Below are 17,577 nucleotides of genomic sequence, written 5' to 3' on the forward strand. Positions count from 1 at the left end.
TGAACCTAAGTACCGTAATTTCCAGAATATAACGCGCACTTTTTTTCCCCAAAATCAACTTGTAAAATCATGGTGCGCATTATAAACGGGTACATGGATGGAGACAGAAATAATATTATATATATATATATATATATATATATAAACCAATTTTTTTTTTTTTTTTGACACGGCCACGTTGTGTTGAAGAAACGTATGCAGCAATCCGTTGCCGACCATTACGGTACGTGACGTCACCATTTTGTTTCGGTAATACTTCACTCTGATCGGCCGAATGATTTCGTCTGTGTTAAATTCTGCTTTTTTCACTCTTCATAAAGCAAAGAATTTAGTTTCTTGAACTCATTTGAGTCAACGTTTATTGCAGCTCCGCAACTCGGACCATAACAAACTTAACAACAGACTTCCTGTGTGTGTCCGTCAACTATATCTGTCCCTTGAGAAACTCAAACCCAAATAACAGTAGTTCCTGTAGTTGTTACTGTCGTGTCGACAGCGATGAGCGCTCTCGGATTTCCGACTTACGTTCTCACTTACATTTTACGGAATCAATCCATGGAAGAAACATTTATTCATCATGATGAAACGAGCAAGTTATACAGCAGCCTTTAAAAGAAAAGTCAGATCGGTTTTGTTTTCTCCTAGATTCTGGTAAGTTGGAGAAGTTGTCAAATCATATTATTACCGTAAATATTGTTAGTTTATAGTAATGTTTTGAACTACCAATATGCTATGCTTGTGCTATGTTTCACCATTCAGTAAAATGACATTTCTGTATCTGTACACGAGCTCTGTTTTCTTGTATTCTTCTATTTATTGGTGCTAAAATTAGGGTGCGCGTTATAAACGAGCACAATAAATTTCCCTGGATTTTACAAGTAAATTTGGGGTGCACATTATACACGGGTGCGCCTTATATTCGGGAAATTACAGTAACTTTTTATCTAAAATACTCCTAAATTGGCAAAATCTTGACTTGAATCTATCTTTAAATGATGAAACAGTTTTAAAACTTTCACATTGAAATGAAATAATAAATAAATGACTTTCATACATAGCAAAGGTTACTGTTTTTGTTTTTGTTTTTTTTTAATGGAAAAAAAAAACAAAAACATGAAAGGTAACACCAGTTACTTGGCCAAGTAACTAACTACTACTCTTACATTCAGGTAACTGAGTAACTAATTAATTACTTTTTAAAAGTAAGATTAACAACACTGGTCATAAAGATGAAGTATGCAGAATGAAAAGTGACGAAAGCGGAGATTTTATTCTGCCAATTTGTTGCCGAACACAATTTGCCTGCAACTATTGCTGATCACTTCTCAGAATTAGCAAAAGAAATGTTGCCTGACTCAAAGATTGCATCGGTGAGTTAATTTTATCAATTGACCTTTTTAATTGGACACACCAACGAACTACCTTCTCGTCAAACTGAATTGCGAGCTGAAGTGCAGCCATCAAAAGACATGATAGAAATTGCCAAAAGTGCTGCATACAATTATAACAAAAGTCACTGTTAAATTTTAGTAATCATTATGTAGCTGTAGGTATTGTTCTTTGATTGCTCCAAGTTATATGTTACAATATTACCAATACATTCATATTATTTTACAAATTGAGTTTTGTTTCATATTGCACGCCATATACAACGTTGTAAGATTAGTCACCAATTTGAAAGGGCATACATCACCATTTGTAAGATTGCCAACGGCCTCGGGTTGACAGGTATGCACGTCTAAAATGACAAGTCACCCGTGTGCGCGCACACCCGCCCTGTAAAGAAAAGCCTTTTGGTTGGCCCATCCGTCGGTCACTCTTCGCCTTCCCTCGTGTTGCTGCTGCTTGTAAGTGAGACAGCGAGAGAGAGAAAGAGAGAGAGAGAGAGAGAGTGGGGGGAGTCAGAACCAAAGCTAAGGAGCATTTAGGACTACAAGCGAGGACGATGTCGGCGCTAAGGACAATGGAGCGACTTGTCACGCTAATGAGCGAGTGCGTGGACTGCGGGGATCCCTAAAAACTTGCGATTTTTTTTTTTTGTTTTTTTTTTTTTTTGTTAAACCATCAGTAAATCCACTTAAGATTCCGTCCACAACGGTCGAGTCATTTCCAGGCTGTATGCGGGACCTTTGTCGGCCAACATTATGAACTACACAAACAACCAAACGGTAAGACCTTGCCTTTTTGTTTGTTTTATATTTCTGGACAAAAGGGTTCCACTGCTACGGGCTGCGTGGAAAATCTCAGTCACTTGTCATCGTCGACGTCACACGTCGCGTGGACCACGTGGATTGCCCGTGCGGTAGGGCCAGCACGTTTGGGCCAACCTCCTCCTTGGTGCCGATTGGGCTTTCAGTGATCGCTGATTAGGCGCACGGCCAACTTTGACACTGTCGGCATGCCCGATCTTAACATTGGGGACTGCGCGTGTGGTCAATGGAAGTCAGGGAAAAGTTTTTCTTTGCATTTTTTTACTGACACTGACTAGGGCTATCCGGATATTTTTTTTGCATGTGAGTTCGACTCACCTGATTCTGACTATATACCGATACCGAGTCTCGATCTATAACCCCAGAAATGTATTAAAGGAGGCTGAGGTAGCTCATCCAAATGTTTAATTTTCTCCAAAATGAACAAAGCTGTCCTAACATCATAGCCATATAAAAAGGTCATTAGTACAGCAAGTGGTTTAAACGTGGGGGAAAAAATCACAACAAAAACTTTGTTTTTGCAAGCAGCTGTGCAGCACAAAATAAGTTTACAAACAAAGTACATTTCAATATGTTGTTTATATATGGCGGAAAACACTCAGGTGACTTTAAGTTCCGCTCTGAGACCCCCAATTTTGCCAAATTTCTAAATTGTCCGATATGCATGTGTGATACATCATTGGAAAGATTAACATCTCAATTTTCTGGGGGACGAAAAATTTTGAACAGGAGGGCATTTAAAAAAAAACAGCAAAACCCTATCTGGAGGTGAGATCATGCGAGAGCAGAATTGCAGACGCCATGACTTTAACGAGATATTATTGCGTACTTACTTCGTTTCGATCCAAAAACTCCATGTAGCATGTATCACTGAGTGTCAAGACACAGCTGTGAATGGCCACAGCTGGATTTTGGGGGGATTTTATGGGTAAAAGGGTCGGGATGCAGAAATCCCAGACATCAAGGAGTGGTCGAGATTTGGAAGTCGTTTTTTTTTTTTTTTTTTTTTAAACAAAATATTAGACATCAATGAATGATTCTAAGCTAAAAATGACGGACATTTTGAATAAGAAATATAATTAATTACCTTCGTTTTATGGCTGGGTTGAAACAAAAGCGGTTGCGCGACGTCTGTAAACGGGGGTTTCCAGGGTAAAATGGACAGGTTAAAAATAGTTTGGGGGCTTAATGCGCCATGAATCTGCTATGGCAGCATATAGACATATTGGTCTATCAAACACAACAGTTGGTTATCCATTGTGATCAAGTGAGCTACCTTGGTTGGGATTTTCTTGACTTTTTTTTGCTGCTGCTGCTGTACATTTTTTCTTTGTTGTGCAAAGTTTGCTTCAGTAGTACATACGTACAGTATATGTATAATATATATGATTAACTTATACACTGGCATTGACAGTTTTCAACATCAAATCAATTTCAACTTGGAAGGCTGGAATTTAGTGATCATGTTTTACTGCCTTTGATAGTGATTGTTAGACCTCCCAGTCAAAATGGATTGGAGGCAAGGGCGTAGGTTTGCTTTAAGGACGGTAGGGACATAACACTACCTACAGAATGCTTAAACTATCCCCACTAACTTTTAGGCAACCTTATTTGCACTATATAATGAGTTCAGTTATATAGGTAATTGAGATGGTCTTCCCATATGTCCTAGGAATGCAATTGACCCTTCCATTATTAAGTGAATTATTTTTATTACGTACAGACTTACATTTACCACGTTTCACTTGTTGAATGTGCTGGTCCATTTTTTTCCCCCTTAAACAAATGTTCAATTGGCTGGTGACTTGACCCACACAGACACACCCCTACACAACCAGACAACATGTAAACAATATGCTGCCTCCTTCAAAGAGGAGGGATATAACAAGTTTTTTTTCAGCCAGCAGTAGCCACTATAAGTAATGTAAAAAGATGCTAATGTTGTGGAGGTGTGGAACACACCATTAATTTTGCTACTGAAAGTCCAACTTGCATCAGAGTTAGCATAACATTAAACTGTTGTTTTTATTTTATTTATATGGCCTTAAAGCAGCCCAAAGACATTGATTTTGGCTGTGCTTCATGACAAAAGCAATTGTTTTTACCTGAAGGAATGCTCCATTTTTATTTTTATTTATTTATTTTTTTTGTTATTCACTAAGACGTTTTTTTCAGTTATATTTAATTTATTTAGACAAGGTTGAGTGGTCTTAAGACAAATGTTTATTTTTTGCATTCCTGGATAGTTAAGAGATTATTAACAAGTGTGTATGTATTGTGTATACTAATATAATATATGTTCAAATATTGCAATTGAAATTTGCTAATAAAACCAGATATTTATTCTGGAAGTTTTAATAATGTTTCTTTAGTAGTTTTTGAAAACAAAGGTTTGAATTGAATGGTGTATCACCTGAAACAATACACATGAAAGTTACAGATTTATTTTGCATTGATCATTTAGTGTCCCGACCAATGTTGAGAGCAAACCTACACCCTTGATTGGAGGACTTTTGCCATCAGTGGCAGCCAATGAGTTAATACTCCAAAATAAATATAGGTGAATACAGTTTAACAACCCAATATTTTACACCCAATTCTGATCGTCGGACAATTACGTAATCAGGCTCAATTTCCGGTCATTGGATTTTAATGTGTTGGGATTTTATCTAACAAAGTCTTTTATTTATCATGTACTATATTTTTCTTGTAAAGCACTTTGAGGAACTCTCAGATTTTTGTAAAGGGCCATTTAAATAAAATTGATTGATTGATCCTCAATTGACAGTCTTTTCAAAATCCCAGTTCATAGAGATAAATGGTAGAAAAAGCTGTCATGGATGCCAAGCCAGTAGTTAGCAATGATGCTATGTGAAGAAACAAATGTGCAGCAGCTGCTTGCCAGCATCATTGGAATACTGGGTGTCAGCCTATATGTGTCTAAGTATAAGTTAACACGTGACTTAGGAGGCTTATGCATGTGAATTCATAACCAGTGGCAAGATAATTTTGATTAGGTATTGTAGTCTAGCAGCTGCTGTTTTTTGGGTGTAGAATGCAAAACTGATTAAATTTGTCTTTGTCACATCAGGTTTTTGAACTATAGGATCCATTAAACTATAGGATCCATGTTGCAGGAAAATGCTGATCTTAGTTCTTTCATTGTATGAGACCAAAAAAAAAAAAAAAAAACTCATCAAATAGAAGCCAGACATTGAGTGCCTGCGACAGGTCTTGTAGTCAATTTTTTTAAATGAATTGCTAGATGAGGCTCTTGGCCACCTCTGCTATTAACGGATACTAAAATAATAATGGAAATCTGTTTTGAATAAAACAAGCACATGTTATCAAGTTCTACAAATGATATGGCTACTGTATTTATAATTGTTCTCAAGTAGCTCGGGTGAAAATCGTCTAGACGGGAGAATTCAACTTGAGGACTATCATGCTTGATGCACAAACAATAGTCAGTCATCCTATGTACAGTATGTACGTACATCTAATCTATTACAGCTTATCAGTTGAATTTTGTTTATCTTTGGCATTCCAATTTTGAATTGAGCATGCTGATTGGAGTTTTAATCAGTGTAAAAATCTAACACTACAGGTTTTTTTCCCCTTCCAAAATTGTTCTCCGGTGTAATTTTTTTTTAGACCTGAGCTGAATTTATTTCTTTGACTTGTGAGCAAAATATTGAGAAGTGCTATAGTACAAAATGTTTCGATATCTGCTTTCTTTAAGATTCGAAGTTCAATTCTTGTCTGATTTTAGTGTAAATATATCAGAAGCAAAGCCTTTTCTTTCTCCAGCCCATTCCGATCAAGATTCTACTCCGAACGAGAGGGCTGGTTTATGCTGATTAATTATCCAATCTGCGTGCATGTAAACACTTTATTCTTAAATTTTGGAACAAACCATCCTTACCTGTGACGTCAGTATATGTGTGTGTTATTCCCGGAAGCTCGTAGTACCAGAGCGAGCGGAAAACATGGTAGGCACAACTTGCACAAGACTAGGCTGGTCTGTCTATGAGACGAACATGTTGCTGGAGATATTAAAAGATCTTAAAAATGTTGAAAGATTTGATGGTGAAAAACGGGAAAAATACACAAAATAATGCTAAAGTATAATGTCTAAATGGACAGAACGATGTTTTGTTGACACAGAAGTCGGTAGGGCTTCCTCTTCTTCTTCTACAATTTTTTCTGGTATATTTGGTCATGCTGCCCTCTCACATGCTGTGGGAAGATGAAGTTTTCCGCATTAGTAATTAGGAGTACGTCCAGTTCATGTGCTTTTGTTGTCGTAGCAAAAAAGACAAGGCAGACATGGACTTAATTTTGGTTTGTTGCGTAGGGATTAAAAAAAAAAAAAAAAAAAAAAAAACTGTTTTAGACTTAATTCATCTTCAACAAGAAGAGAATGCAACAAAATACAATGGTATGTTTTTGTTTGTAACAGAACATTTTAGCAAACACTTCAAAAATAACATTTCCATAATTTATAAATGTGAACACAACGTTAGTATGCTGGCGTTAAAAAAAAAAAAAAAAAACGTGCAAATTGATGTTAAATCTTCTTTCAAATCTTAACCTCATCATTTAGCAGCATCAATCTGCACATGTCAGAATAATTTGTTCCGACTGACGTTCTGATGCATGAACACGCAAGACCTAATTGGATCAATATCTTTAGTGCCCATGAACACAGTGCCTCCAATCATAATTTTAATCCGCAGGCTGATCGGATTGAAGACATGTTGTCCATGTAAACATAACCAGTGATTCATGCATGCATGTGAATGCTTGAACCATGCAGCGTAAATTCAACCTTAGTGATGTGTAAGAAAGACATTTGTGATGAGCAGCATGCATTAAACCACTTACTGTTTTGGTTTTGACAAATTCACACATTACACAAATGCCCATGTGCTCCCTTTTTACAGGAAAGAGTAAAATATTAAGAGTGCCATTTAGAAAGCGATTTACTTTGAAATACATTTCCAGATTTTGGCCTGTGTAAGAACATCTCAGGAGTTTTAGTGAACATGACAGGCGCTTCTAGACTTGTGGTTTTGCACAACCTCCTCTAATCAACGTTTGTGTGTCGCCACTGAAAACCAGAAGAATCAAAACTCTGGCTGTTGAGTCCTACTGTACATAAGGATATGCTCAAACATGATGCACAAGGAAAGTTTGCGTTTCTTACATTTTTTGGGTAAAATTGCACTTCATGCAGTTTTTAATTTAACATTTTTTAGATATTGTTTATCAGAAAACAAAGTACATTTTTAGTATTACTCATTCACTATCATTGACGGCGATAGAAGTCTAACCTGTTTAAACCGGAAGAGTGGCAGTGAATGAATGAATGAATGAATGAATGCCATGCCTCCCACTGCAAACTGATTGGACGTCTATGGCCGTCAGTGGCAGCCAGTGCGAGGCAATAAGTTGATTTTGGGGGGGCGGGGCATTTGCCGTCACTTCCTGTTGATTTTCAGTCACACCCTTTTCCTTTTGGGGCATTTACAGCTCACTTCCTGTTGATTTTGGGTTACTGAAAAGGAAATGACTCAAGAATGTCCCCAAATAAACAGGGACTAACCTTTAAATGCCTTAAAAGGAACAGAAAGTCACCTGTAAATGCCCACAAAACAGGGACAACTGGCTCTGAATGGTCTGGTTTCAGTAGCCTGGAACTCCAGACTCACCGCTGTTCCAGCTATAGAGTCTGGCGACTGTTCCGCTGATCAAATTCCCAGGGCGGAGCAAGCCACAGCAAACAGACAGCGGAGTGGGCCAGTCAGCGACAGGCAGGCATGGGGCGGGCATGACGTTGGTAAAGCGACAAGAAACTCTAGCGCGAGGACGTATACATACCAGGAGAGCAGAAAACAGAGTAGTTTCTTCAATATGGCTAGCGCGAGACAGACTGTTGGTTTTAGCTACTCTATGTGTTTTTGGTCATATAAAACTGAATTTACCGCGGATAGAAACATATTCTCAGCTCTCTCGTTCGCCATCCGTGTTGTAGTGGAGACAACTTCCGACCAGAGCAGGGCGGTAAACTGAAAATTTACCGTTACCGAAATTCTTCACGATGACCGACGTGATTTTGACCAAGTTTGTAAATTCGGTAATTTAATAAAACAAGAAAATATAGTCTTTTCATCCCGCTTTGACTCTGTGTTGTTCGGCCGTGTTCTTTCCTCTTTAAGAAAGTAGACAGTGTGCTTACGTATGGAGACACGTGGTTTTCAGGAAGCCAAACAAACAGAAGCCCGGTAGGCTAATGCTAGCGGCTGATGCTACAAGTAAACGGGATGGAGTCAGGCTTAAGTTAGCTTCGCCAAACTTTCACCTGACATTAAGTAAACTCTTGGCGGATTCCAGACGGGCTTTCACTCCCTGTCCTCCCTGGTTCTCACGATTTCAGGAGAGGATGCTTTCAATGCTTTCTTCTGGTAGCTAAGCGACAGGCTAATGCTTGCGGCTAACGGTACAAATGAACGTGATGGAGTCGGATAGCGGCTCTAACCTTGTCGAAACGGCTGAAATTAATGAGTGGACTGGGCACGGACTTAATGTAGCAATCATTATGTCGCGTTATTTGGTATCTCTGTGTGATTTCTCTGAAAGCTTTCATGATGGTAAAGCACTCAGCATTAAGTATAATCCAACAGTGAAGCCTATATATAATATGACAGTTTAATGGCCACAGCTATTTTTCTGTATGTGTTTGCTTTATTCTGCCATCATAAAACCTTAAATGTTTCATTGGCATCAGAACAATACAGATTTAATCTAGTTGTGTCTGTGTGGGGGGGTGCATGTATTAAAAAATGTTTCATGAAAAAAAAAAACCTGAAACCTTGACGTAAACACTTGTGTTGAATAATTGTCACAGCAGCCATTACCAATAAGTTGTCTGAAGTGTACTGTTAAAGCTGCAAGTCATTTGTGTTAGAATGACATGTTTGCACAGTCGTCATATCGATTTCTATATTGTTGTACATTTTTCAAGTCATACAAGCTGTTATAAATGTTCACACTAGAATTCTTATTGTTGACAAGATTTTTTTTAATACTTAATGTTTAGACTGCATGTGCAATTGTTAAATTGAAAGCTGGTAAATTAACGAGAAACGGTTAATTTGTATTCCATGCATTGATTCAAATTTTCAAATTATGTAACAGTCCGCTTGGGCAAATTTGTCGTCATTTATCGTTATCGAGGTAAATCTGCTCAATTTATCGTGATACGTACTTAAGGCCATATCGCCCAGCCCTACTTCCGACGCGCAAGAGTGACGTTGCTTGTTAAGAACATGTCACGCAAATAAGCAAATCTGATTGCACGGACGATTTCGTTCAGGCTCGAGAGGCCAATAAGGAGCTGGGTCCCAGACTGTATAGCTGGAACAGCGTTGAGTCTGGAGTTCCAGGCTATGGTTTCAGTGCCTTTGATGACGCTAGGCGTCTAATCCGATCAAAATGAATTGGATGTCTAGCATCGTCAATGGAAGCCAGGGAGCTAAGGGAGACACTATTCTAATGGAAGATTTTGGTAGCAACCTGTTGGTTCCTTTTATAATTATTATTATTAATTTTTAAACAGTGACACATTTTTACAATCATTTATTGATTCTTGGTTGGAGCAAAACGATAACAGTCTGGGCTACGAAGTATCATGATAGATCACTGGCAGCCTCTCCCAGTTCAAACGGATTGGACGTCTACCGTTGTCAATGGCAGCCAGTCAAATGTCTGTCCTGAGTACTTTACTGTAAACATGTCTGCTGTGGATTTTTAAAGGCCACATGCATCATCCAGAAATTGGAAGCGCTTGACATGTGATCTTTCCATTCCCGGAATGCATGCAGTGCGTCGTCTGTGTGCGCGCAGAATATAACAGCACGTGTTCCATGTGTCGCCGCTGCTGTTACAACCGCAACTATGTTGCCTCATTAGCTGTGAAAAGGTCACTGAAGGTCTCCTCTTTTGATGCTTTCTGTGCAGCACAACACTGTGTGCGCCTTTTCATTGCAATAGGCCATTACGGCAATTTAACAGCGTGCGCTTGAATACCATCCTGACTCTGCTTTTCATTGTGTCTGCAAATTCTGCAAGGGCAGCAAGCGAGAATGGAATCCTCTTACAATCAATAACCACTCACTGCAGGGAAGATGAACTGGCTGTCAGTAGACATGGCTCTCCTTCCACCTCTCTTTGGATATGCATGGAGATGAATATCTTGTCTTGGTGCCTTCCTCGCTTACAGTTAGATGGAACCATGTATATAGGGGTTTTTCTATGTGTGCTGTGGAGATAATTGGTTTTGTCTTTGCAATAATGTGCAGCTTCTATTAGGAGTGTAACGATATATTGAAAAGGTTCTGTGATACTTTGTAGCTTAAAAGGTTATCCACATGCTCATGTTAACCGTAATTATGACACCACATGAAGCAGGCGTCAATCTGCGCACTTCAAAATAATTTGTTCCGACTGAAGTTCTGATGCATGAACACGAAAATCTTAAAAATTATTTTCATGGATAATAAAAATATTAGCAGAATACTGATTAGATTAAGGAAATTTTGTCCATGTAAACGTAGCCAATGTGAGTGCCCCTTCTTATTACCCACCCTCCTGGCATCCTACCCTTGATTGACATATAGTACTTGACAGCAAGTCCGTTCTCATTTTAATGTCCTAGTCACAACACTTGCATCACATCCAAAGTGCAAAACAGCAGCAATATGCCAGAATGACTTCTTTTACCTCACAATGTCATATTGGGGCACTTTTAGACTTTTCATTACACAATTAAACTTACTTCTCAGATGTATTTGAGACAACAGTCAATCTCTTTTTTTTGTTTTTTGTTTAGTGGCTGACTTCTTTTTAATGGCAATAACTTTATTCCAAGTGAGGCTACATCTACACTATGAGAGATAATGGCCTTAAACGTTCAAATTATTATACTATACGACATGTCGGCTACACTAATGTACCTCTTGTCCGGATATTTTATTACACTGGCTAGAGAGCCAGCTAATTTGTTAAACGCCGGATACCCGATCTTGAGTAGCCGCCAGCTACACATGCAAAAATCTGAGCCAACGCCATTTTTTTGTATGGCATTATGAGATCGTAAACAATGGAGGCGAATAGTATAGACGCAGTTTTCCTGCTCCTCATGTTACAAATGAAAGAGCTTGTACATTTTACGCTTCAATATGTCCGGAGAGGGCATCGAAAACATAAGCTTCAAGTTCAGAGGCGACCCTCGTGAACGTTGACGTCACACACAAGGCTGCTCCTTTTTGCGCAGACTACGCCTGCTGAACTGCAGGCGTCCCTTACAGGAGCTTGGCATTTATAAATGCACCTTAATGGTAGTGCGGACAGTTATAAAATATTGGCTGAATTACAAGGGGGGGAAAAATCCATGCTAATGTAAACGTAGCTTGAGTTTCGATTCAGCGCAAGGTATCAAACCAAGTTAACGACCAAAAATATTCTCACTTGTTGTATGTTATAAGGGCTGAGAGTGCCAAAATACAATTGGTTTTATATGTATTGTGTCTGAATGACTTTTAATTTATTTTACTTTACATTCACATTTTTTTTTTTTTTTTTAAATCATTGTCTGATTAAATATTATGTTCTACTCGATATATACTTAAAAAACTTTTAATATATTAAATATTTCAAATATATATTTTTTCCTTTTTTTGCACAATGCCTCCCCCCACCCCCTCTGTCTTAGCAGAGAATGGTTTGACCCCACTCTGGCGCACACAAGGCTACACTACGTACGTGCCCTGAAGCAGGAAATTTAAATCTCGAGAGTCGTCATAAATCGGGTACGCAGAAAAGAAAAAAGAGAAAAAGATGAAGATCATAGTGGTGAACAAGAACAAATGATGAAGGGGGACAAGAAGCCAGAGAATTAGGGCTAGAGTTGGCTGTGCACAGTGATGTCGATAAGTGAACAACAGCCGCTAACACTGGACGCTTACATTCGCGATCACCGTGACCAAAGCCCGATTCCTGTCTGTTACCGGCCGCTTGTAGTCTATTGAGCTGCGGTATGACAAGACATGCTGCTCGTATTGAGCCGAGAAGAGAGAAGGTGATGGGAGATCAGGGATATATGTTAGTTTGTGGGAAGCGGGTGTGTGAGGCTGAACAGATTCGGGTCCGGCGACGCATTTTCGTGTCTTTGCCATTGACTTTAACTGGAGGAGAGTGAGTCTTCATTAAAATGAAAATAATAAAAAACTACCTACGCTCCACCATATCACAGGGCAGGCTTAACAACCTCGCCATGCTCTCCATTGAGCGTGAGCTTGCTCAAAAACTGGATTTCACTGATGTTATGAATGACTTTGCTGTCAAAAAATCTAGGCGCATCACTGTTTGAGGGCTTGATAACACCAGGGATGTGGAGGGGGCAGCCACAGAATGTTTAGTTATACTGCTTTGTTTCTTATCAGGCAGGCATAGTACTCTCGGTTGTATTGTATTGTAGCCTACATGGGATAATAGATGGAAATTGTTTGTTTATATTTTGTCACATCACATTATGGTCTGTTAAATTTAACTGTCCATCTCAAATTAAATAATTAGAAAATTTACACTGTCATTGCTTGCAAAGCGTTAAAAGTACTGCATATGTTGTCGTGACAAGCCTGTGGCAGGGGTGGGGTGAGAGGGGTCCTATAATGGTCTCTTGTCCTGGGGCCCCTGCAAGTCTGTTGACAGCCCTGTAAATATCCCATAATACAATATATACAGCCGCAGCTTACGGTCTAGTTTGTCTTATATATGGTATGAACAACTGGGGTGGGAACTTCTGGGTACCTTACGTTACAATACAATTTGCGATAAAAGGCTCAAGATAACACCGAATTCACACAGCCTGTGGCTGCGACAAGATTGGTTGCATAATCAATATGACAATTTCCACTGCCTGCGGAATCATCTACACCGTGCCGCAGGTAATCGTAGGCTTGACGCAGAAGTCTATTTTTTCCGGACGGCGTAGCCGGACCGCATGAATTTGCAACAATACCACCGTGCTGGAGAGGACATTTAGCACTGATACAAAATAAAACTACTGGTTTCCTTTCAAAATAAAGCACTTTTGTGAACGAGGATCACGGTTATTATATTCACTTCGAGGTTAAATGTTATGTAAAGCTATTTTATTTTCCATACTTTTCATTATCATGAACAGTTAAAATATTTACTTTTTCATGTGCTTGTAATGTCGACAGTCGATAATTTATATTTTATTATTTGTCTCATGATAAAACAACAAAAAAACAATTGTTGCACTCATTACCCTTAGTTTATTCTCAAGTGTCTGATGTTAGAAGGTACATAGTACATATTGTGCCTGAACTCGTGTATTCTCTTGAGAGCCCTCGTGATTTCCTCTGTCTGATTGCCACAGAAATTTGTCGCGCAAACGCAACCAGTAGAAATTAGCCTGCGATGTTTTCGAAGCCGTCACGCAACCTTGTCGCAGCCGCAGTCGGTGTGAATTCGGGGTAACGATTATCTCACAATATAGCAATACAACAATTATCAATACATGGGTAAGAAAATTATTCAGGGGTATTCTTCAAAACAACTAATAAGTAGAAAACAAGCTTTTTTATCCTTTTGCTATGAAATGGAATAAGTTAATCAGTAGTAGACGTCCAACGAATTTGAACTGTGAGGCAGTGATTGGGAACATTCATTCATTTGCTGCCATCCCTCCAACTTCAAACTGTTTGGACGTCTATAATTTTGGGGTTATTTCACATCATTTCACATAGATTTTCGGTCACTTCCTTTTCCTTTAGGGGCATTTGCGGGTCACTTCCGGTTGATTTTCGGTTACTGAAAAAGGAAGTGACTCAACAATGTCCCCAGATGAATAGGAACTGAATAAATCAACAGGAAGTGACCTGTAAATGCCCACAAGACTGGCTGTGAATGCTCTGGTTACAGTGCCACTGACTGCATCCAACCCAGTCAAAATGAATTGGATGTCTAATGCTGTCAATGACAGGCAGTGAGCTAACATAGACACTATTCTAATGGAAGATTTTGGTAGCAACTTATTGGTTCCTTTATTTCTTTTTAACACCTTTTAAAATTCATAAATCGGTTCTTGATGGGAGCATATTGATAACCTTTAGCGCAATGTATCACCTTTTCGACATATTGGCACACCTCTAATAACAAATGGAGTTGTGTTGTGAAATTTTGTGCGTGCGCCTTATAGTCCAAAAAGTACATTATGTTCGTATATATACCATTATTTTTGGTCTTGATGCCGCTGCTTTTACCTCCCATTGGCAATATAGTCCAGTGCATTTCATACAGTATATGTTTGAACAAATACAGTCTTTCTCTTGTTTGATGGGTGAGGCTTATTGTCAGGTGCGTCTATTATATAATATTACAGTGTGTGCCTGTGTGCTATATCATATATAATGTGTGTTGGCACCCCTGTTCTAAAAGATAATTGTACACAGAGAAATGTAATAATTCTTCTGCACAAGACGAATGAGTGAATTGGACTGTATAAGAAAAAAAATAACAGCTGTTTATACTCTACTGCATCATAAAACACACACACACAGCAATTATAGATCTTTTAACCCTGAACTTATTCATATGCTCTTTTTTATGTGCATTTGGGGCTTTTTTCAGTTTTTTTATTGCTAGTTTTTGGTCCTCCTCCTTTCAGGCTTTGACCTCAAAGCCACTTCAAAAATGAGTTCTCGCAGTAATGTTCTTTTCATTTTTTCTCCTGCTTCATTTTACTCAAAGTGCTTTAGTGAACTAAAAGCTTTATTCTGACATTGTAAAGGGTAAAACAAGTGATAAATGAGATGAATAACATACAGGCAAACCTCCAAGGTCAAACAAATATATTCCATTCGGCTGGTTGTCCTCCAATTAGGAAGTTATGCAAATAATGTATTGTTGCAGAGTAGAACTGTTGCCAACATAAATGTTTATCAACGCTAAACACATTTGGAAGTAATATTATACCAATCTTAGCAGTCAAGCGTATTTAAATACGTTTAAGACCCTGTAAATACTGTACATTACACAAAGATAATTGCTGGAAAAATGCAAAGATTGAGAACTATATACTTGTAAGTGAATGTGGCAAGGTTTCCCACTTTGACGAAAGTAGCAAATCAAAATTTTTGCATGTTTTTAATTATGGTAGCTTTTGGGAGTATTTGTTTACAGCTGCTAGAGGCTTCAGTTAATTTTTTTAATTACAAGAATGTGAAGGGGTTTAGCTCAAAAACCCTCTGGCTTCTCTGACTTCCTGTTCTGCTCTTCTGCTTTCTTTCTTTAATTCGAACAAGGCATTTAATCATTCATAGTCAAAAGAAACTATGGGAATATCATGCCATTAATGACGATAGACGTCCAATCCATTTGTACCGTTGGTTGAAATGAAATGGTTGAATCGGCCGGTAATTGCGCAGAGCTAACGGGAGGTATAGGCCAAGATAAGTAACGGTCGAGCATCTGCTTGCTCAGATAAACGAGATATAAAGTACACGCGGACTGAGGTTGGTTCTGATCCGCTGCCAGACGCACTGCATCAGCTGCAGACAGATAACCACACCAGCTGCTCACCTCTGTGACCGCCTCATAATTACTTCTCCACCAAACTGTCTTTTTACAGTCTGCTGGAGATGTGAATGATCACATTCCAGTGCCATTGATGGCGACAGACGTCCAATCGTTCATTCGCGTTTTCCCAGTCAAAATAGATTGGACGTCTATCGCTGTTAATGAGAGCCAATAAGTTGAAGTGGTATATTTCAAGGAAAAATAATGCAGACTGTTTCTTTCGAGGGCCAGAGAACACCTAGTTGACTTTGATGTGAAAGCCCATTGCTTAAAGTAATTAAGAATTTTTGATGGACATAGATATTAATGGCTATATTTTGAGTTATTTTGAGGGCAAAATAAATGAACTCTTATTATATAAGCTGCACACAGACTACTTTTCATTGTTTCAAAGTGTCATTTTGTCAGGATTGTCCCATGAAAAGATATACTTAAATATCTGCAGAAATGCAAGGGGTTTACCCACTTTTGTGATACACTGTGAATACTTTGTACAATTGTATTTGAAATGAAGGTCATTTATACCACTTGTCTATTGCTTTTAGCCCAATTAGGCCACATCACATTGTTCTGTCTGAATCTGGAACATCAGTAATCAGAGCAGGCTCAAAGGGCTTCTAAGGTGGAAAAAGATTTGATAGTTGTCTCAGCTTACATTCTTGTCCTTCATGTTTGTCAATAATTCATCCTTTTACTTTTCTGCTTTCAATTGATGTCAGCGTTCAATCACTCTTGAGTGCACTCTTTTGCAATAATGCTGGCCTTTCTCCTTTCTCAACGGTGCAAACCCTTTTCTGTCCCTCTATATTCACATTAAGAACAGTGAATGAAATTATTTTTGTCCACATGCCCTATTCAGTAGGGGTGTGACAGTATATCAATATCGCGATACTTTGTAGCCCAAAATGTTATCGATATGCTCCCACCAAGAATCAATATATCATTTTACTGTGTCACTGTTTAAAAAAAAAAATCTTCCAAAATCTTCATGTTAGAATTATTGTACATATAGTTAACTTTTATGCTTTCCTTATTGTAGTTAGTCACCAAATAGGATAACTTCTGTCTAGTCAGCATTTCCTTTGTCCTGAGCCATGTGGCCTCCGTGTAGCCTATGTATTCTATTCTATGTTCTATGATGCCAACCTCCACAAAAGCTACATCGACTTCCTGCGTGTTCTTTTTAGCCAAGCTATGTGTAAATAAACCCAACTTCAAATCTAATGTTTTCTTGGTCCTTTCGAGCTGGGACGCAACATATCGGGATGACCAAGACAGCGAGAACTATCACCGTGAAAGGTTTTAGCCGTGTTGACTTCATGGCGACCTTCCACATCTACTTTTAGCTGAGGGGAGGTGATTTTACTGATTTGTCGTGTGCTTTTTAGCCAAGCTAGATGTACACAAACCTAGCTGTAAATCTGACACTTTCATTAGAATTGTGTCTACGTTAGCTCACTGCCTGTTGTTGACGACGCTAGACATCCAATTCATTTTGACTGGATTGGACTTCACAGCAAGTAATGGCCATTTATAGGTCACTTCCAGTTCATTTTACGGCATTTACATGCTACTTGCTATTGACTTTGAGTCTCCTCCTATTCCTTTGGGGACATTCTTGAGTAGCTTCCTTTTCCATTCACCCAAAATCAACAGGAAGTGTCCTGTAAATGCCTCAAAATCAACAGAAAGTAGTCTG

General features: G+C 38.7%; 1 protein-coding gene across 6 annotated transcripts in view; it reads left to right on the top strand.

The window, feature by feature from the left end:
• rtkna (rhotekin a) overlaps positions 1–17,577 on the top strand; it is a 143,320-nt gene that overhangs the window by 83,554 nt on the left and 42,189 nt on the right. The window contains exon 1 of one of the 6 annotated variants that reach the window (XM_057833075.1): positions 1,900–2,168. The exons of the other annotated variants lie outside the window; for them this stretch is intronic. Within the exon in view, the coding sequence (XP_057689058.1) occupies positions 2,145–2,168 (24 nt within the window). The 5' untranslated portion in view covers positions 1,900–2,144. Of the gene's footprint in view, positions 1–1,899; positions 2,169–17,577 lie in introns of those variants that run through there. 6 annotated transcript variants of the gene reach the window in all.

This window comes from Corythoichthys intestinalis, chromosome 3 (assembly GCF_030265065.1).
Source record: "Corythoichthys intestinalis isolate RoL2023-P3 chromosome 3, ASM3026506v1, whole genome shotgun sequence".
NCBI classification, from domain to species: Eukaryota; Metazoa; Chordata; class Actinopteri; order Syngnathiformes; family Syngnathidae; genus Corythoichthys; species Corythoichthys intestinalis.